Raw genomic sequence first — 22048 nt, 5'->3', positions numbered from 1 at the left:
TGTTTAGGAGAGGGACGACCTGGGCCTCCACGGTGGTAAGGCTACACTACCATTTGCATGTCTGTGGCTGGTGTCTCCTCCGGTTTCCACGTCTGAATATCTAGGTGAAAACCCCAGGTCATCGGTTTGTGCTGCCACAATGGAAATTAAATGCTAATTCCTCAAAGTGAGATGCTTACTGGCAAAGGATTTTCTTTGTCAGACTATGACGACATTAGGTAAACAAAAGACCACTGTGAAAAATGAGACTGTTGATCTTTCCGTGCGTTTCTTTTTCTCACTACAGGTGGTTTTCCCAGTCCCTTATTCTGGTTCTGCTTCTCTGGTGCGAAAAAAGATCAAACTTCAAACTATACAATATAGTGCACAGCATATAGAAAAATGATACTCCCTGTTTTCCAGGACAAGAGTTTCATGGAATACACACTATCGTCTCTACACAGTAGACTGTTTTGATTATGAACTCATAGCCATTAGGCACTCTCAGTTCTCCATAATGTGTCTGGTTATGGGGCAGATCACAGACTAGGACAACAAACCAATAATAAGCGGAAACTAGAAGAGAATGGCAAAACTGTCTGTGTTGCCTCTCTTTTCTCTGGAGAGTGCAATCAGGATCAGCATGGGAAAATGTTCTTTACAGCACTTTACACGAACAAGGGCTTCATATTAAATTCACAACACAACCACTCATGATGATGAAGACACAATTAGGTGTGATTATAAAGCAGGCCTCGACCTCCCTCAGATGCCCTCAGTCAAGAAGGTGAAAAGGCAATTGTGCTGCAGTAGGAGCCATGCAGAGATCCTCTGGTGTGCTGCTCCTCAAAGTGTACGCAGCAGCCACTCGTTAAAAATGCAGGAGCAATTACTCTGAGTCTGACTCAGTGAACGCTACCAAGCTGAGCTTCCACCTCGTCCTACCCTTCCACACCGTCGCTGCACCAGCAACCTGAGCATTCTTCATGTGAACAGGCATGCCAAAGGTAGGGCAGCAGACGCAGCAGACACCGAAAGCTTCAGTTACACTAGAACAACAAAAGCCCTTCTCTGCCTGACTGTCTGTCTGTCTCTCACGAGGTGCAGTTACTTCCCCCTCCCTTACCCTTCTCTGGCACGTGACTCGCAGCCTGACATCCTTCACCACCAGCTCAGTGTCCCGTCCTGACCCAGCTGCTCTTCTGCCCTTTTTGCTCACTCCACTATATCTTCTCTTCAAATGGGGCCAGAAAAGATGCTATCTGCCTCCTTTAGAATTTCAGCTATGTGGTTCACATAAACAAGGGTTCTTGAGATTATTCATCACTTTTGTGGTTTGCATCCTTATTCGTTTGGGGATAGACAGTGGCTCAAACATGATATGAAAAACTAAAACCCAGCAAAATATGCACTGCAATCAACAACTGTTATTACAAATGGAAACAAACAAACAGTAACTTTCAGAAATATATTCAACTGTTAATACCGAAGCCACCTGTGTAAAACAAGACATGTCAGACAAAAGCAATTAACCACACACTGAAGGGATTCATTCTTATTCAGACATATTATTTGGTATCTACTGAACAGCAACAAGAGCCAACAGAAGTTTCAACAAAGTTTGTAATCCCTTTATCTCATTTTCAACAAAGTTGATAATCCCTGACTAAACATATTGACTCAAATGTATTCCCTTCAGTTGGAAAATATTAACTAAAACGTTGCCAAATAGATGTCAGGCAAAGATTTGATACAGACCTAACAATTCCATATTTTTAATATTCAGCATACTAACAGAACAATTAGATTCACTTGAAATGATAAAAGGTTTGAGGTTTGTTTGACTTTTATTATAGCCCATATGTTCTATATGTATGTTAATACGGGCTGTACGTATTAAAAGGGGTCTACACAGGAGGTGTCTCTCCAGCCACTCATCCTGCACATATGGCAGGACACCATGCCCAGCAGACAGCAGGGGCTCCCGGAAATAGAGAAAGAGGAACGCAAAAGCGATGGAGGATGGGAAAGAGTAATTACAAAGAGGGTCAACATGAAAGAGAATTTAAAGATGAAGGGAGCCTTGGTGAAAGTAAGAGCAAGAAAGAATGATCTGAGCAAAAGCGAGGGGGATACATAAACAGTTGAAGATGAAAAAAGACAAAATTCTTAGACTGTACCCCACCGTCCTCAGAGGCAAAAGGGGAGACAGAAAATAGAGCGTGAAAACGCCAGGCGAGGCTCTTGCCAGAGCGACAGAGAGTGAAACAGTGGGCCAGAGTAGACAGCTCCAGGCAGAGACTATGTTACAGAAAGAAATACTAGTAAAAACAAGAAAGAGGAAAAAAGCAGGTGTATTTGTAGAGTCCTGCCGCGTTGGTGGGTTTGAAGGGCACATCATGTGTCTCGTTTCATCTGGCTCTGAATTTGAAGCAACATATTTCCTTTCTCTCTGTCTGCCTCTTTCTCTCTGTAAGAATACTCCAAAATTACAGAAACCCCATAAAAAATGTGTTTCATTTCCGTTCCTCATAAGGAAGAGAAGAGCATCACGTCCCCAATATGCACGCACATTAAACATCATGTGGTTAAAAGTTCACATCCACAATTTATTTGATGGACAAATGATCCAAGTAAGGAGGTTTTTTGTGTTAATATGTGTGTGTTTGCCTCTCTTCACAGCAGTACCTTCGAAAGCAGGTGGGGATTTAGTGTCTTAACCCAGGTTTTTCGGTTAAGGGAAACTTGCCCTACTCACTCCACCTCCTACCTTCCCATATGCCTCATTCCACTAAACAGGTAGGAGTTCCTCTCTCTTGCAGCACAGGCTAGAGTCGCCTGTTATCTCCAGATGGTCTAGGAAGGAGAGTTCAGAGACATGATTCCCTGGGGCAAGAACTCCACCACCAAGCACATAATTTTATATTTTCTGAATTTATCTCAGATGCTCTTTTCCACAGCGACCTCCAGTGAGTGAGCAGGTACTTTGTTCTGTGTCTTGCTCAAGGACACTTCAATGGTGAAGAAAAATGTGACCTGGTTTTGAGACCTTCAGTCTGAGCATTAGACCACTTACCAAGCACAGAGTCTCACCCATATTTGTCCGCAACTTGTAACGTTATAAAAGTACAAACTTACTGATAGACTTCTTTTGCACACATTTGCACGCACATACTCATACACCATCTGTGCTCGTAAACCATGCCGTGCAATGTAAGCTCACTCGTAACAATCCTGATACATTCATAACCCCCTGTGTACTCCAAAGGTAATACAGAACAGGTTCCTCCTCCAATCTTTAGAGACACAGCCTATAGAAAACCAAAAAAAGCTTGCCGTTTCATTTTCCCCTCCCTTGCTCTTCTGACAAAATGGATATCAATGTTGAAAGAGCACTCTGGTAAAGCAGCTGTAATGAGATGTGGGCAGCAGCATGCAGAGGGCCAGGTCTCAGCACCCTGCTCTGTGGCTTATGAGAGTCTGCGGGAAGCAGTAATGCACACACCACCTTAATGTATGGGTGCGCAGATAGGGCTGAGCTGTCAGTTGATAGATGGGAAGGGTTAAGGAGTACCTCCTAATGCAGTGTGTGTCCGTGTGTGCATGTTTGTGCATATACACGGGCCATAGCAAATAAATGGAGTTGACTGCCACATTGACTGACAGCTACATGTAGAAGGATTGTACTGCTGGATAAAGCTGTAGGCGTAGGCAGATAAAGACCAGAGGTATTAGTTGATTAATGATCAAAAGGCCTCCTGTCATTGTTTGATCATGTGAGGTGAAAAAAAGCAAGAAAGAGCTCTCGCTAAAAAGCCTGCCAATCTGAGCTAGCTAAGAGGTGCAAGATGGGTTAAGATTTACAGCAAGGCCGGGGCAGTATTTTGTTTCGGGCAGTCAGTCGTGAAGCACGTATTAGGAATTACAAGTGGGGAAATGAGTTATACTACCCCTGTCTTAGTACTAATAAGAACATATCGTCCCGGACTCAAAATAGGGCTGGGCTTTAGTAAATGTAATATAAGAAGTGTATTTTTCCATCCCTAAAAGCCCTTGATAAACTCTTCAAAGCAGATCCACATCAGCGGAGAGAGAGGGGACTAAGCTGTTCGCTGAGTTTTACACCACTGATAACTGATTCAATGAAAGACTTTGGAAACTCATCCTTTTTTTTCTGCCTTTGATTTTGCTTGCTCTCCATGTCTATGTATATCTGTCTCTCCCTTGTTGTCTCTATGCTTCTCTTTCTCCTCTATCGAGGCATTAAAGGAGGATTTAGATGGCTCTGTTATTATTTCTGTAGCACAATGGATCACCCCGTGTAATATAGCCAAACCCTGTTCTTTGCTTTTAAAAGCCCCCTCCCTCCCTATACCATCCATCCTCTGCTCTCTGTCTTTCTTTCTCTCTCGCACGCATATACACCCCCTCCCCTCCATTTCTTCCTCCATTTCTAAAGAATTAGACAGTATAAATAGTGCCTATGGCAGGGGCAGACACAGGCACAGATCCTCTCAAAGGGCTCCATTGACTGGTGTTTACTTAAGGCCAGTGACATTAGCCGCTGCTAAATCTACCTCAATCTGCCCCTCTCGGCTTCTCAGGTTCTGGATGTACTAGTCTGACTGTAACACAGACGCCTGCCCTCTCCCAGATCACAGCCACAGCGCAAGTGAGTGTGTGCATACACTATTGTAGTGCATTCTGGTGTGTCTGTGTGCCGGTTGCCTGTTTGTGAGATCGCTGACATTAGGCATGTAATGACCAATCCTATCAGTGGCGTGACAGCACAAGGGTACAGTGCCAGGTACCTTGTGTGAATACAGAAACAGCAACAGTAAACTAAACTAAATTTCACAACAGAGGCAGAGTTTACTGCAGGTATTCAAGGCAAATTATCAGTAATTTGAGAGTTCCTTTTGAGAGTTATGAGCATAATAATGAAACTGAAAATGCCTGTCATTGAGAGAAAATGAGATACGGCGCACGCAAAGACTAACAGGCACTTGAAATTCATATTCTTTCCTAAACACTATCATGAAATAACAATAATTGATCTGTGTGCTGTAATTGTTCGCGTGGGTAGAGGGGAGGGACTGGGCCACAGCGAGGCGTTTTACTGTAATTTTCTCATTTATGATGCACATCTATTACCTATCATTAAAGTTGAATGCAAAGCAAGCTGTGAACAGCAGTGAACATCAAACTGGCACGGAAAGACACAGGCTGAATAAAGGCCAAATTTCAGCAAATGACTCGATGGACTGATCAGCTGGGGAATAGACAGAAATAGGGCCTTTAAAGGATCCTCTCATCAAAGCAGCATCCTGCCAGCTCCCCCCAGCCATAACCTCATATAAAAGCCACACACACTAATGTGCACACACAGACACATAGACACACAAATCCTCTTTCAGGAATCAATAATTCAGCTAAAGAGAAGCACATGCTACGCCCCACTGCACTAATCAATAGAAAGCCAAATGTTATTGTTTCATCTCATTCTCTGACTTTCACATTCTAATCTGGGCTGACTAGCACATGGTGGACAGCATCAGAGAACTCCATTAAATTAGAATATAATACACACATACAGAGGGGATAAAGGGACCCCAAATTCAGAAGGCGTCTCAGTTGATTCTGCCATGCCATTACTACAATCTTAGCTCCTTTCTTTACGATAAAGTCCGTAGTTGTAACTGAGCGCAGATGTTCTATAAATTTTCTATGCATAGAATCTCAAATATGCGTCATAAAATGGAGGCGAGAGAAGGAGAATGGCAACACTTTGGTATGAGTTACGCCCCACTCCCCCTCCCTATCCCTGGAAGATATTTATGCCCCCCACCCACATCTCTTGGGAGAATGAGGCCATACCTTGAGAATGCAGCAATGAAGATGGATAGAAAGACCTGTGTGATTTGACACTGATGCCAAAATCTGAATGTATGTGTGCAAAATAATGGGATTTGCAGTGAATTTTTTTTGTGTATGTGTGTGTGCATGGAAGGCAAAAGTGACTGCCATGTGATTTTGTAGACTGGGTGGACTGGACCTGCCAGCCAAAGGCCCTTCTCCCCTCTCTGTAATCGAGCTATCAATGATCATTAATGAGAGCGTGACATAGCTCTCCACAGCCCTCTCGGCCACATTGCTCAACACTCGGGCCTCTCTCCCCGCCTCCCTTGCTCCTATTGACCCTGTCTGTGGCTCTATCATATCAACCTAGAAGGCCACTGGCTATGCTAAGTAACCATGAAAATGAATACGAATGTCGGCTGCTGATTTATAAACGGAAATGTATGCTCTTCTCGCACCCCACGCCCCCACCATGGGTCTCGTTTGCATGACACAGGACCCTAGTGGCTCGCTCAAGGATACATCAATCGCTGACGGTGGCAAGATCGGATCTGCGCTGACCTTGGGAGTGAACTGCAGCGCAGGCGAAGGAGGCAGGGGGCCCTGTTGCAACAGAGCAAGGAGGCAGAAAGCGAGAGGAGGGAGGAAGAGGGGAAAAGAAAATTGGACGGGAGGGAGGGAGGGAGGGAGAGGAGAATCGAGGGGCATACCCTGATTGAGAGGCCCCCGAGATGAGCAACTCTGAGATATGAGAAGGGGGAGGGAGAGAGAGGGGGATGATGGAGGGAGTAGTGCAGGGGGGTGGGAGGTAGAGGGAAGCCATATGGCAGCAGCACAAATGTATTAAACTATAAATCAGGGGAGAGCTAGTGGACTGCCAGGTGGGGCTGCAGGCAGGTCCTCCCTGCTTGAAGCGCAATGGTTCAAAATCCTGCTCCACATGCAAAGGATGAAAATATCACTGGTATTTTGCTTTATTGTACTTTGTCAACTCTTTTGATTCATTAATTGCTTAAGCAATTTTTTATTCTCCCTTATGTCCTTCAAATAAATAGTGGAAATTTCCCCTTTTCTTTGTTTCTTTTATTCCTTGGGCTAAGTAAAGCTTGTTCAACACATCTGCCAATAAAACCAACATTTTGAAACCAAAATCAAAACATTACTTTTTTCCTTTCCTTTTGTATGGGGAAAATTAAATATTGTTTTTTTGTTCAATGCTTCGGTGTTAAATAAAAAACTTTAGTTAGGAAAATTTCCAAATTAAGATCAAGAAATATCTGATTAAAGATTAAAAAACAAGCCTTAAAATCTGTCAAGTCATTAAATGTGAACTTAATACCTGACACAATTTTATTCTCAATGTTAAGAACACATTTGGTCATGTGCTGTTGTATTAAGTATTAAGGTTCAATACCCAAGCTTAAAGTATCTATTACTCCACGCATGCAATTTGAGACGTTTAACAGTAATATTAGAGCATCACACAAAAAAGTAAATTGAAGAAAATAAATTGTTGTTTGTTTTGTTTGTGTTTAAAGTAATAATATAACGTACAATAGTCCTTTAGTAACCACCTGGGACATAGTAACTGCACAAACATTTAGTATGTTGTTCAGCCATCCCCGTGCATTACAACAAGTCACCAACACAATAATGGGCAGAAACTAGTGCTACGCATGTAGTAGAAAAACAAATAGAGTAATCCCCAAAAGGCTTCCATTTTAATCCCTTGATGATGTCTGGGTAGTGCGCCCAGCCAGGGTCCTGGCAACCATCAGGGCCCCGGCCTGGGCTTCTATCCCAGAGCCACTGATGCATACTACAGCTAGAGCAAACACGGGCAGCCTTCCTCATGCCTGCTATCTGTCTGAACCATACCGGCCATACAAAAAGAAGGGTTCATAACCTATTTGTCCTGTCGTTGTAAAGCGCTCCAAGGAATTTTTGCTGTTTAGTGGATTAGCAACTTCAGAATTAAATGTTTAATATGCCTCTTTAGAAAAGTGGCATTGAAGCATTTAAACAATGGCCTACATTCAGCTTCCTTCAAATACTTCATTAGTAAATTAAATCTGCATCCTGACTCTCTCATTTGTTTAATGTATGAGAGGACAAAAAGAGCTGTCTGTCTGATATTTTGATTAACAAAAGCCTCTCATGTTATTTAACATGTTACACTTCATGCCATTGCAGCGTATCACATCAAGAGCTCATCGGTTTGCAAGTGAGGGATGGATGGACGTTAGTGGACAGCTCCCAGTAACAGTCTAGTAAGCTGGACTAACAGTAGCCCATAACCTCAAGCCTTGATCCCTGATCCATGATCCTTCACCCAGACACACACATACACACTGACACAGACATCCAAACTCCCAATGAGGTACCTGCCATCTGAAACCATCACAGCCAAGGCCAGCTATCCATCAAATCCCATCTCCACTCAGGGATGAGAGGGGGAAGAAAGGAGGGTGGTGGAGGAGAGGAGGTGGGAGAGAGAGAGAGGGAGAGGTGGTAAGGGTGAGGGAGGGAGGCTGGACATAAGTGCAGGAGCAGATGAGTGGGCTTGAGGAATGCAAGAAGAGCAGAAGACAAGCATACCTTGGTCTGGAGATAGTGGGGGTAGTAGTAGGTGTACTGAGGGTACATTGGCTGCTGCTCCAATCGCTTGCCCATGTAGCTGGAATCCTTAGCACTGAGGCAGGGAATGGTGACACGGGGGCGGGAGCTGCCAAGTAGCTAGCAATGGGATAGAGACAGCAGAGGAGCTGTGTGATTCCTGTCTTTACTGTCGGCACCACTGTGTCGCTAGCCAGTCCTCAAGGGAAAAAAGGCAGGGTCTGCGTGCCGGACAGCGGCTGAGAGAAGGTCTGCCTCTGATGTGGAAGCTCCTGACAAACGGTGCCTCACCGGTCCGGAGCCTCAGTATCGGGCGGATGCTCACTCAGTCTCTCACTGCTGGATCAATGGAAATATTTCCACAAGTGCTAGAAACCAAGAGCAGCGTGTCCGTCAGTGGCTGGTATCGGATAGTAACGCGTGATAAGGGTGAGGTAGAGGAAGAAGAGGAAAGAGAAGACGTGAAGAGGCGCAGGTGGCAGTAGCTCTGGCAGTCCTGTGAATGTTGGAAAACGGGAGAGGAAGAGGAGGAGGAGAGGAGGAGGAAAGGGATGGCAAGGAAAACGGGAGAGGACGTATAGGTTCACTTCTCTATTTAAGCTGTTTCACTCCAGTCTTTCGCCTGGGCTTTAATCTGCCTCCCTCTCAAACACACTGTGAATCTGACTCTCTCTCGCTGCCCCTCTCTCTCTTTCCCTCTCTTACATACACACACTGTCTCTCTCTCTCTCTCTCTCTCTCCTCTGTAGTCTGATCCGACGGTGGCTGCGTGCTGTCCTGTTTGACAGAGGGGAGATATCTTCAGCACCGTTTGCCGACAAATGCACTTTGTGCACGGAGCAGAATCACAACATGAGAGTCGAGCACAGAACCAGAAAGCAATCTCAGTCCGTAGCGGCCGGCCCAGCTAGAGAGCAGATAACACAGGGAAATTATCCCAGTTTCTAAATACTGTGGCACAAGCGTATATATTAAAAAATCCACCGGTTGGTTAGTCAATCCACTGGGTTCCAGCTAGAAGACGACTGGAAAAAAAAGAACAGTGTCTGTGTCCCAGGTGCCCAGTAGAGAAGGAGTCCCTCGTCTGCGATTCTCCCTCTTCCAGCTCTTGTAAAATGTGTTCCTTATTTCGTCCTTGGCTCTCTCACTCCTCTAAGCAGTCTGCCTTGTTCTCTTTCCCTCTGTCACACAGTTGCTCTCTCTCTCTCTCTTTCTCTCTCGCGTGCGCTTTCTCTATCACTCAGTCTCTCAGCCTCTCTCTCTCTCTCTCCTTTTCCTCCACACTGACAGGGCGGTAAAGGGGGCTCGTCCGAGGCTGTGAGCAGAGCAGACTGCCTCCTCCTTCCACAGCTCAGCCGGTAGGAGGGTCTTGAGCAGCTCTGTGCGAGAGAGGGACCCAGAGACAGACCAGCGGGCTGCAGCGTTTCCACAACCTGGGAGAACGCAGGGAAGAGGAGGAGAGGAGTGGAGACGAGAGGGGGAAGGCGTCAGCGCGGGCAGTCGATTCCCCCTACTGGCTGTACACGGAGCTACCACCTAGAACACACTGTGTCCTCAAACAAACACTTAACAAACTAGTCTGATTTACTCTCAAAACCAGTGAAGTTAAATAAACCACTTTCAATGTGCAACTTAGAACCTGTATGAATATTTTGAGGTAATCTCCACTATATTTCCTTTAATTTTAATGTTCCAGAAGACCATGTTTTATACTTTTCCCTCACCATCTTCTAATTTCTTTTTGAACAAAAGTACAAATGCAACAACTATGTTTTTTATGTATGAATTACTATACAAGCAAGGATCATAATAATATCATTAAGGTTTGGTGAACAACTACTGAATATGTCTTTCACTTCAAAAAACAGGATGTTCAGTCAGTCTTCACGTTTAAGGGCTATACAAACAACCACTTAATTTAAAGGCAGTGAACAACAATCTCCCAGCATTGACTAAGAACGAGAAGGGAAAACCATTTTATGTGTAACATCAAAATATGACAATGAATGAATTCATGTCTTTTGATTGACCATGACCGTGACCAAAAACATGACAAAAATGTCCTGTCGGTGAGCCTTCGCTTGATCACAAGTAACCGCAGCCACACTCATACTTCTTCAAACAAGATCAAACACATGCGTGTAAAAAAAAAAAAAAGTCCCACTCCCTTCCCATCTCACACACAAACACAGAGTCTCCGGCACACACACACCCGGATATGTGCACGGATAGGAACCAACCTCAAGTTCTCGTGAGTGTCTCAGTGACTCTAAGGCCACAAGTTCAGGAGCCTCAGTTTTCACTCAATTAGCAAATCAACTTAGTTTTCATTTAAATTACCAAACATGAGTGCAGCAGGAAACCGCAGCCAAAGACCACACCATGAAATTACTGGACTGAAAACAATTATATTTTGGCAATTTCCACATCTGAAAATAGACCCGTGACTTTGATGAGTTTAGTTTTGTATTTCATCTGTTACAATTTAGAGCATTACACAAAAACCCATGAGGCTGATGTCTCCTTCTCAAACAATAATCATCTAATTATATATTTGTAGTGCAACAAGTGAGTTCATCTGTAGAAAATACACTTTCAATATGTAAGATTGAAAGTACTGTAGTACGGTTATGATTATTTGATTCATTTGTAAATGAATCAATGATAATTATAAAAATTTACCAATTCTGATTGTTTTTGTTTTCACAATCTAGACACACATGTTTGGTCGTACAAAAGCCACATATTTTCATAAGAGTTATGTGTCTAAAACGGCCCAGTGCATGTGGACAGACGGAATCAATACCAGTAGAACAATCCCAGGGACCAAAACAAAGCTCGGTGGGAAAGGGCAGCTTTTTACAGACACAGAGGAAAAAATATTTATCAGATAGGCCATTTTTATCTGTAGGAAAGAGATGAGGCTGATATCGATTGGGGATTACCAGATTAACAGCCTATGGATCAACTGGACGCATAGACTCTTAACATCTGGGGAAAGACAAGTAGAGAAACAAAGGTAGTAAGATGGACAAAGGCCAAAGGAGGGAGTAAAAGAAAGAGAAATACAGAGAGAAAATAAGGTAAGAGACATTGGAAGACAGAGCCTGAAAGAGGCACAGAGGCAGAAAAGATTCATGTGTCTTTATAACACTGTGTGTCCACTGAGCGACCACATGAAGTCCTCTCTGTATTTCATAGATAAGGCTCATCATTTTCGTTTTTCGCTTAAAAGTACTGAGATTTTCAAAGGAGTAAAACAGAGGAGTAGATCAGTTTGAAGACATTTTTACACAGATGTTGTCCACATGTGACCAAAAGTCATGTCTCCTGCTGCACATTATGCCTCTACCGATAGAAAATGTGGACAAATATAGAGAAAAAATGCAAATGAGCTTTTAATTAGAAACAAGAATCCATCAAAGTAATAAAAAACAGTGTGTGTTGTGCTGTGTTACACTGTGCTCTGTTAAAAGTATGATTATCACCAAGATTGTTGAATTAATCCAAAGAAGAGCAACAATTAGTGGACTGATTGATTAGTCAATCAACAGAAAATAATTTCGACAATTGATCCGGTGTTAAGTAATTTTTGCAGTAAAAATGCTGCTGGTATAGCTCCTCAAATGTGAGAATATAATGCTTTTCCTTGTCATAGTGATAGCTAAGTGTCCTGCTGTTTTGGATTGTTGGTTTAAAAAAAAGGAAATTTATTTGCATCAACAGGCCTTTTTCATAATTTTCTGACATTTTTAAGACAAATTATTAATCAAATAATAGAGAAAATAATTAGCAGACTAACCCATCATGAAAATAATCATTAGCTGCAGCACTAAAACAAACCTATATTCTGATTAAGTAAATCAAAAATATTTTTTGAAATGATGGACTATTTGCCACTATTCACGACTGCAACCTGACTAACCTTTTCTCGAGTTCATTCATATTAGTTGACACAGAATGGAAAACACAGTAAAGTACTATTTCACAGACACTGGTCAGCTAAACCATTAATATTCATGGGTCCACCTATTAAGAATTAAGAGCCGGGAATTGAGACTTGACTCTTGAAACTAAAGAACTTGACCTGTGGCCCTATAACAACACTAGAGACTACCTTGAGAACCACATGATGTGAACTTTCAGCCTCTACCCATGAGTTTGCAAAGGTTAGTTTATAAAGCCAAATACAAGACATGTGACTGGAGAGCAGTAATGCACGCTGTTTGTAAATAAATGTCGGCACCGTGTCTCATTCTGTGGAAGCAGACCTTGAAGACTGAATGTGTGTGTTTTGCTCCGATGGTGATGGAAGCGCTCTGGTCTGAATCAGTGGGACTGACGTCACAGAGAGGTGATATGCAGCCAAATATTTAATGGAAAGAGAGTAAGAGTGAGTGAGTATCTCTCTGTTCTTGTATTATTAATACTGATGCAACATCTAGTCATCCACTGTAGAGTCATCTCCATGGTGTAGTAGTTGGGGCAACTGTAGGAAATAATTATTTTTTATATTTGCAAATTTGTATTTTTTTTTAACCTACTCTGTACACTATTTTACGCTGGGGCCACTGAGAACAGCACAATAAGTGCCAGAATATTTCAAAGTGTGTTCAGTGTTCTTCACAGTGAGTAAAAACTGATCTGATTTACAAGCCCATTTGTCAAGATGAAGCTGAAAACTGTGCCCCTCTGCTGTTGTCAAATATTTAAACACCTACACTAAGAAACACTAATACTTTGCAGCCGGGTCCGTCCAATATTTTCATACAACAAAGCCAAAGCCATCTGCTGCTCCTCTGTTCTGAGGTCTTCCTCTGATGCTGGTTGATTCACTTTCTAAAATGAGAGCATGAGTGACTCATTCACAACACTTTAAAATAGAGAAAAGGAAGACAGCTGAGGGTACATCATGCCCCTGAAGGTGCTAAGTAGTTGCAATTTCCCTCTAAAGAATCAGTCTAAAAAAAAACTTCAGCGTGGCCTCTGGTCAGAACCAGAGTAGTTCAAGTGTTAGGGCATTTTTTATTTAGCCTTAGAATTCTTGCTTGTCAAGTTTGCAGCGCAGTGCAAACAAGCTTTTTTGAAAGACATTTCAATTATATTAGCATCCACAGAGATACTAGTGTCCCGAGGAGGCAATGAAAGAGTTGCCCTTTTGTTCATTGACTGCTCTGACAACACCAGTTATTTTGCGAATGTCCTGTGTCTATATTAAAAAGAGAGATGAAGACTATTTAAATTTAAATAACATAAAATAGCTGAATATTGTCTTCTAAACACAAAAAAGTAAAGAATAACACAATGTTCCCATCCACACAGAATTCATAGAAAGTCCACTACCACTTGCCCTACTGCCCGACCCCTCCCCGACGACTACTGGCCTTCCTCAAGCTGCTGCAGAAACCAAAAGGCTTTGTTTCCTGTGGTTTGCCCGACAGTCCTGTCATGGGTGTTTCCCAGAAATGACCAGATGCGTGGAATTCGAGGGAAGGCTGGCACAGCGCCAGGGGAGGGATGGTGGGAGAGGAGGAGGGGCTGGGAGAATTGGGGGGGGGGTGCAGTTAGGGAACAGCAGGGCCTGGTATTCCTGGAAAAACCCTTTTGCTTTTGGCAGTAGTTCTACTGGGAGATACCCGAGCACCATAAGATCATCTTACACGTTTTATGCTAACCTACTGATATAGCATGACTAACCAGCTTCCCCTGGGCATTCTGTTCATGATAAAGTGAAAGATGAACTATCTCACCAGCCCAACTACGACAGGGTTGATGTGCACATGCTGTTGCAACACAGACACTGGCATCTATCAAGCATCTTAGACTGTGCTTGTGTTATGGATTACAGTAGAGCTCCTTTGACTATAGTTCACAAAAATCAGAGAAAACATAACTGAATGTTTATGATCACTCCAATTAGGAACAGACTGATAAACAGATGTTGCTTGAATGCCAGTGCTCATCACACCATAGAAGATTACTAAGTACTCAGTACAGATGATGACATTTGTACGAAACTGTAGTTTTGCTAGATTTTTTTCATTAAAGCAAAATCGAATTTGGCTAGATTTTAAGTCACGCTAAAACACATTAATGCCAAATTCAAGATCAACTGCAAAAAGAGATAATTTAATAACTTCAAATATCTCAGTGTATGAGGCCTACGAGAAAACCACAGATGTTGGCAGTTATATTAAAAGTGAAAAGAAAAGCAGCACAAACCGCAGACAAAAAAGAGGGATAACCTCTTATGTGGTTCTTGAGTGCAGAATGAGTTTCAATTTGTCTTCGTACTGTTTCTTGTAGTTCATTCCCATGGTGTGGTAACTTATTTGATTATGTGATTAACAACATCTGAATTCAACAAACCAATTTGATTACAACTGATCTTTAAACTCTCATAATGACAAATTACATTTGCAAAAAAAGTACTCTCTTGAATGTAAATCGTAGTGACACCCTCCAATCAGAAGCGTACACTGAAAATAAAGGTATATTTTCTTGTTTGTAAATAGTCGAGCTTGGCCAAATTGCCTTGTAATGTAACTGGCATCCATTCGAGCTTTCTTCCTGAAACATTGTAATCTGAGAAGCTGACCAGACTTGAAAACACAGGAAGTATACACACTGAACGATATACTTGCTACACCCATCTCCGCCGTTTCTAAACACTGGGAAGAGAAATTTTAACATTATGTGTGGAAGTTCACCACATCTCTGACACATGCAATTCCTTAATACATTCTTATCAGTGCACTAATGGATGACAGCCTAAGGTAATTCAACACATTTCCCCTCAGAGAGTATAATTTTCCACCGTGAGAAGAGCGCAGAGTGATATCGTCAAGATATGATTGCGGAGTGCTTCTCTTTATATTTCTTTATATATGATGGTCTCATCACCTGGTTTTGGTTGTTTATCTAATACTTCATAATAACATAAAAAGGGCAGACTGACTCCAGACCACCGGCCCTGCACTGAGACATTTGATAAACACCAGGCAGATTTCCAGTGAGTCATTAGCCTCTATCACAACACAGAGGAGAGCAATGCAGGCCTAATGGGGAGGAAATATGAAACCAGACATGCATGAGTAAAAATGACTCACAGCACCCCTTACTACACCCAACGAGGGACAGGCAGTAGACCTAAAAGAGTAAATTGCACACACTTACTAGATCGCTATTCCAAATGTGAAATGTATATACAAGTCATACTGACCGACTCATTTCCTCATTAACATGATTCTGAGAAAAGATCAGAGCTGTTACAAATGATTTTGTACTGGGAAAAGAGGCCCACAGCCAGGGTGGATTGCAAGTGCAAGTATATGTAGCTTAATTCTGCCTGTGCTTTAGTGTTTGGGAAACTACATATAAAGTTAGGTGGTCTACAGCTGTGAGTTCGATGTGTGCGCTGGCATAAGCACCGGTGAGTGTGCTGTGTGTGTCTGTTTTTCTCTGAGAGAAAATAGTAAAGCAAAATGTCTCTGAGGAAACACAGAGATCACAGGAGGGGTCAAGGTTATTCTGACACCAAAGGTGAAAACACTTCAGTGGAGCTCATAGATCAGACTTTCCGTGTGGCCTCATGCTAACCCTAATATAACAACTGAGAGCCAGCCATGTCCTTCTGTGAACCAGCTAGACTCCCACTGCCAAGGACAGCGAAGCTACATCTATGTAGATGAGGAAGAGATGATGCCAAGAAAATCTCTGCATAATAAGGAATTAAGTGCTGCACAAGCAGAGAGAGTGTGAGTTTAAACAATAGATATTTCCCGTGTGGATGTGCTAAGCCAAAATATTCTAAACCCACATTGTTCAGAATATGAAGAAGAGAGCAAACCACACAGAAAAAGGCAAAATGACGCAGAGAAATGGAAAGAGGCCTATCAAAGCTTCATCACAGCACTCAGAGTGTATCAAGTGCATTTTTTATATTCACTATGTTAATGCCTTAAATAGATCTAAGTACAAAGTCATTCATTCTTGTCATGTTCTACTTTTTACTCGTCTTTAATAGTATGCTTACTCATAGGAAAATAAGAAGATCTGTAAGTGTTTGACAGATGTATATGAACCATCCTAAACCTAAACCATACATAACCGAGATGATACTTGTATACTTGACGGTGTGTGTGTGCGCATGTTTGTGTGTGGTAACTGATGTTTTGGGCCAGCGTGTCAGAGGCACACAGGTAGAAGTGTAAAATAGTAAAGCGGTAGAGAAAGGTGCTGAACGTTCTGCCCACAGCAGATAGAGATTAGAGATTGGGGAAAGAGTTATAGCTAGCAGGAACAGATCTGTATAGGCCTATGAAGCCCAATGCTGTCTGCAATTGAGCAGGATGGGACGGGAGGACAGCAGCAATGTTTTAAAGCACTGCTAAGCCATCCTGGAATGAAGTGAAATGACCACATGTCACACAGAGATGAGAAGTGAGAGGGAGGGGACAGGCAGAGTGAGAAACAGTGCAGAGAGTAAGGAGAGAGAGAAAACAGAGTGTGTCGTTCTAAGAGGAATATTTCAGGGTGGTAAATGGAGCAGAACTCCATTCCAGCTCCTCTCTTAACCTCCCCCAGTGTCTCATCCTCTGCATGCAAAGCATGAAGCCCAGGAGACAAAGAAAACAGAGAGAGAAAGAGCTGAGGAGACAAGCTTCAGGACAAAATAACACTGAATTAATAGACAAGACATTTTGCTCATGCATTTGTTTTAACATAACAGAAAACACAGAGGCATAGAGTAGCAAGTGGTGATAATTTGCTCTATTCATACATGCCATTTTGTTTATTTTTGGTTTAAACTGTGAAAAGGTAAATGCCGTTGACCCTGACCACACAGGCAACCACCTGGCATGTTGGCCAAATGGGATATGTTTCTGCTGCATTATAGTTCACTCCTTCAACTTCTGCAATTGCTTATTCCTTAATTAACCTTTAAAGGGCGAAAAATCTATATTTTTATATCAACAACAGATTACACTACAGCTTGTATGTGACAGGGGTTGCTCATAGTGATGAACTCACAAAGAATTATCACCCGACTCGTCAGTTCCTCTACAGAGCTTTACAACGTCTTTCAACTCACTGTTTCTGTTTTATGGCCTGCAATGTTACTGTTTTGGACTAGCTAGTGAACATATTGGAGTATTTAGCAAAGTTTAGTCTGATATTTCCCTCAGGAGTTGGAGGTGAACAACGCTAAATGGAGAGTGAATTATGAACTTACATTGGGTAAGTGGACAGAAAAAGACTCAAGACTTAATTTTAATGTTGCAGAATGTACAACTTTACCTTACCTATACCTTTTAAGGTGATAATATGTCAGTGTTGAATTTAAAGCTTGTTTCCTCTGCCCCCTACAGGCCAACTATATATTGTACATTTGTTATTGAAGGTTAAGGTGATGCTCTGTAATCTGGTTTGGTTTGTAAAGATTTTTGGAATTTGGTTAACAATCCTGCCGGTTACTGACCCTAAAAACAGCAAATTTTGGTAAAAGGCAGAAAGTAAATAAATGCTAAATGCCAGTGACAGGCAAGTAGCAACCACCTGTCAACTGACAATACAACCTGAAACAAAGTTCTCTTTATGCCTTAATATTTTGCTGATCAATCAATAATTCACCAAATTGCCAGAAGTGAAATTAGGTCAAGGGAGCCTAATGTATTTTGTTTGCTTAACTTTAAATGGTGGAACAAATGTATTATTAAGGACTTCCTTCATAAGCTAGCTAACTTTAAGCATAATTTACATATGTTATAGTACAGTTCTAAATTTGGTAGCATAATCTCTGACATTCTTTGGAACATTATTATGGGATTTGTATTGTGTAACACCAGATAGTACTGAGATACTAGAAAGCATATGATTAAGAACATTCACATTATGGTGCAACTCCACAGGGTAACATTTAGATATCAGTGTGTAAGAATTTCAGGATGATGCACTTCCTTGACGGTGCCTCTATAATTAGTAGTACTGAAGTCATCATTGTGCACCAACTAAATGGAGCAAAGCAGCTCCAACAAACCTTCTACCTTTCATACAACCAAGGCTGACTACTAGAAGAGGACAAATGGAGGGACAGTGTGATACACAGGTTTTCATCTTCCATACAATAAACAACTGTAAACTAAGGGATTGAGGAGGCAGAGTGTAATACAATTAGAGTAGAAGTAATAGAAATTAACTATATAAAATAAGACTTTGAGAACAGCTGACACATTTTCACACCTGTCAATACCATGGACCAGATACTTTGTGGTCCCACTCCTATTAAACTGCACTATTTTATCACAGTAACAAAGTACGCAATAACATGTGCACCTTTTCTTTACGTGTCTATATATGTGGCTTGACAGAGGCAACAGAGAAGTGAACCATCAACCTCTTTCCTCCAACAAGACTTGCTCAAGTGCTGCGTTTCTGCTGCCAAAGAAACACACAGAGGAACTTTCACAAAAAAAACCACTGCTGTTAAATAAATCAAAAATACCCCGAAAGCTTAGCTCAGCGGCAAAACCTGACCTGAATCATGTTTTAATTACATTTTCTTCCTGTCCTTTAAATTTATACACATTGACAAAAATGTGGTATATTGTTGTCTATTGTTGTCCAAAGGTTTACAGCCACACTGAAACAATACTGGTGCTGCAATGCAATGCAATTGCTAGATCCTTACAACTAGTGGGAAATACATTTAATGTCAGGCTTGTGGAAAGGCCATGTTGTTACCTAAATCAAGATCTCTGATAAACTCTACAGGTCGCCTTCCATTGAGTCCCCCATGTTGAACCGGCATGTTTATGGCCATGATAATGGGAGAACTACTGGCATGATTTCCATGAAACATGGTGGAAGGGCGTAGCATGGGCCAAGGAAGAACCCATAGAATTTTAGTCTATGGCAAAATTAACTGAATTTGAAAATGTAATAAGAGTAAGTGGCTACAGCTTGTTACACTAAAGTCTCCAGAGTGCATTGCTGCATCTTAGTAAGCCTGGAAAGAAGAATTTGCTCTTTTATTTTGTGTAACCAACACTAAGACCTTAAGTTCAAATGAATGTTTCACATCAGAGCCTTTTGAACAACATATGTCAAGCACTGTGATCCACTCATGAGATTCATCTGGCTTGTATGCATGAAATATAATTACTATGAACAAAGTAACTATTTCAGGGAGGATATTGGGCTAGAGTTCTGGGTAAAGGAATGACTGTAAGGTCCTCACTAGTATATAAATAATATCTGATTTTGTTAAATTAATCTGTTAGGGTGTGTTCCTTTGTGTATGGAGCCAAGGGCCTCACGCCTTCATCAGAATAGTAGAGGCCTCATCATCTCTTTCTTTCCCATACGGTTCATGTTCAGCCATCGCTCATGCCCATATTGCATGATTGCACTGAAGGACCAGTATAATCAGCCATAATGCTTTACAGATGTTATGGGTGTTTTTAAAGCCAATACTACAGCCCCAGGCAGCCATATATGAAAACCCATCTGTGCATGGATGTCAATGTGTTTGAGCGTGTGTGTGTGTGTGTGTGTGTGTGTGTGTGGTGTGTGTGTGTGTGTGTGTGTGTGTGTGTGTGTGTGTGTGTGTGTGTGTGTGTGTGTCTGTATGTGTAGCTGAGAACCAGGGCATGATCTGAGTGAAACATTGTGAATTAAGGTCACATCTACAGCTCAGGATGTGTGATTTATGTTCCCCTACCTTGCCCTGTCATTGACTAATCACCTGAACAGAAAGTAACAGGTGCAAACTGATTTCCTGAAGAGTGATTTCACAGATGAGACGCTCTGAATTTGCCATTAAACATGGCTGAGAAACAACACTAAGCCAGCAATGACATGTAAATATGACAGTCCACATGATTTAAACAATAGAAGACACCCATTTAAATCTCTGTAAGATCTGCCAGCATCCTTCCTAATCCACCTCCTAACATCTCCCATTGTGTCCAACATCTAATATCAACCACGAACCGCTGCTAAATGAAGACTGGTGGCATACCGCAGCCAGGAATTTGCATGGACCGCCCGCTCTTGTGAAATAGGAAATGAAACATGCGGAGGCTTGGAAGCTCTGTCAAGATTCTGGATATTCCTGTGGTCTGGCTCTCAGGATCTTGTGGCCCAGGGCCTTTAATTCCTAATGGTGGAGAACGCCAAGCTCTGGTCACGACAGGAAATGCCTGCTAGGTGAAACATCCGCCCAAAAATTATTCATTCAGAAGTGTCAAATACACAAGATTTCCCAATGAACTAGATTGGTGCACTGGTAAACTAAGTGCTTTGTCACCATGACGATGTCAATTTGGTTAAAATCCAGTCAGCTGCAAAGTATTTAAAGGGAAATGTTGTGTGTTTTACAACTTTAACCAGGGTCATTGCTTATATTGCAATACCTCAGCTAAAATATGTTACGTTTGTGTGTTTGCATTACAGCCAAGATGGCAGTTGAAGGTTCTATGGAAACTGGGTGTTTATTTGAATCAAACACTGCAAAATCTGGAACATATACCAGTTAGAAAAGTGTGATCTACTGGGCTTAAGCTGTTGATTTCAAACGCGTGAAAGTACAAACTTGGTGTGAAACATGTAATTTCCACTTCCACTGACAGTTTTTTACCAGATCTCACTGGCACTGTCAGTGAAGACAGGTGTAGCCCAAAAAACGGACCAAAATTTCTTAGTAAAGTATGGAGAACATCTACCATGACGACAAATTGTGTGAGGGTTCTGTGTTTAACATCACTACATAATAGTAACAGATATATTAACAATACATAAACTGACAAGCTTTGGGGATACAAGCTTCAAATTACCATTGCAATGTCTTCCAATGCAAAGATAATTACTGTTGTTTACATTTTGCTGCTAACAATTTACAGAATATACTGACTCAGAAAACACATTAGTGTTGGCAGGAGTTTTAATGGTTTGATGCATTTGCCTAAGTAAACAGAAATTGGCCATTATACAATAATTCCCAAATAAAAATGGAGGCAGATATATTGCAGCGATTTGATGGTGTCAAACAGTATGTGTGTGTGTGTGTGTGTGTGTGTGTGTGTGTGTGTGTGTGTGTGTGTGAGTGTGTGTGAGAGAGAGAGAGAGAGAGAGAGAGAGAGAGAGAGAGAGAGAGAGAGAGAGAGAGAGTAAGTGTTGCTATGGAGGCAGTGGGGGAGGTTGCAGGAGGTAGGAAGGAGGTTGTTGAGCTAAGGAGTGTCATAAGAAGTAAATGCACATTCGTGCACGGACACAGACTCAGTCACTCTGCCTCAGTGTGCACTGTTGAAGCAAATTAAGGAAGCCTTGGCAGCCTTTTAATGGTCTGTCACAGTCTAACAGGTTTAGGGCGCTTACAATGGACCCAGGCACTAAGCCCGACAGCTCGCGCTTAATTGTTCAGAACCTGTGTGTGTGTAAGTGTGTGTACTGTTAAAGACATTCTGTGCCTTTAACTAAAGTCATTGATTCTCGTTATGAGGACAGATAAGATAGACACTTCCTGCCCATCAGTCTGTCGGTCAGACTGGTTCAATAAAATGAGTACTCCAGCTGATATGTTATGATGAATGTG

The 22048-nt window shown here is 41.9% G+C and overlaps 1 protein-coding gene and 1 long non-coding RNA gene across 7 annotated transcripts in view; one reads left to right on the top strand and one right to left on the bottom strand.

The window, feature by feature from the left end:
* Positions 1-10085, top strand: part of LOC127358499 (uncharacterized) — a 32734-nt gene extending 22649 nt beyond the window's left edge. Inside the window, exon 2 of the long non-coding RNA XR_007882437.1 lies at positions 9745-10085. This is a non-coding gene — a long non-coding RNA (uncharacterized LOC127358499). The remainder of the gene's footprint in view (positions 1-9744) is intronic.
* The window catches only part of rbms3 (RNA binding motif, single stranded interacting protein), a 267875-nt gene that overhangs the window by 177845 nt on the left and 67982 nt on the right, over positions 1-22048 (bottom strand). For 3 of the 6 annotated variants that reach the window (XM_051391606.1, XM_051391608.1, XM_051391607.1), the window contains exon 1: positions 8437-9725. The exons of the other annotated variants lie outside the window; for them this stretch is intronic. In XM_051391606.1, coding sequence (XP_051247566.1) covers positions 8437-8511 — 75 coding nt within the window. In that variant the 5' untranslated portion in view covers positions 8512-9725. Of the gene's footprint in view, positions 1-8436; positions 9726-22048 lie in introns of those variants that run through there. 6 annotated transcript variants of the gene reach the window in all.

Source organism: Dicentrarchus labrax, unplaced genomic scaffold (assembly GCF_905237075.1).
Source record: "Dicentrarchus labrax unplaced genomic scaffold, dlabrax2021, whole genome shotgun sequence".
In the NCBI taxonomy this organism is placed as follows: domain Eukaryota; kingdom Metazoa; phylum Chordata; class Actinopteri; family Moronidae; genus Dicentrarchus; species Dicentrarchus labrax.
This window is presented reverse-complemented; position numbering and strand designations above follow the sequence as displayed.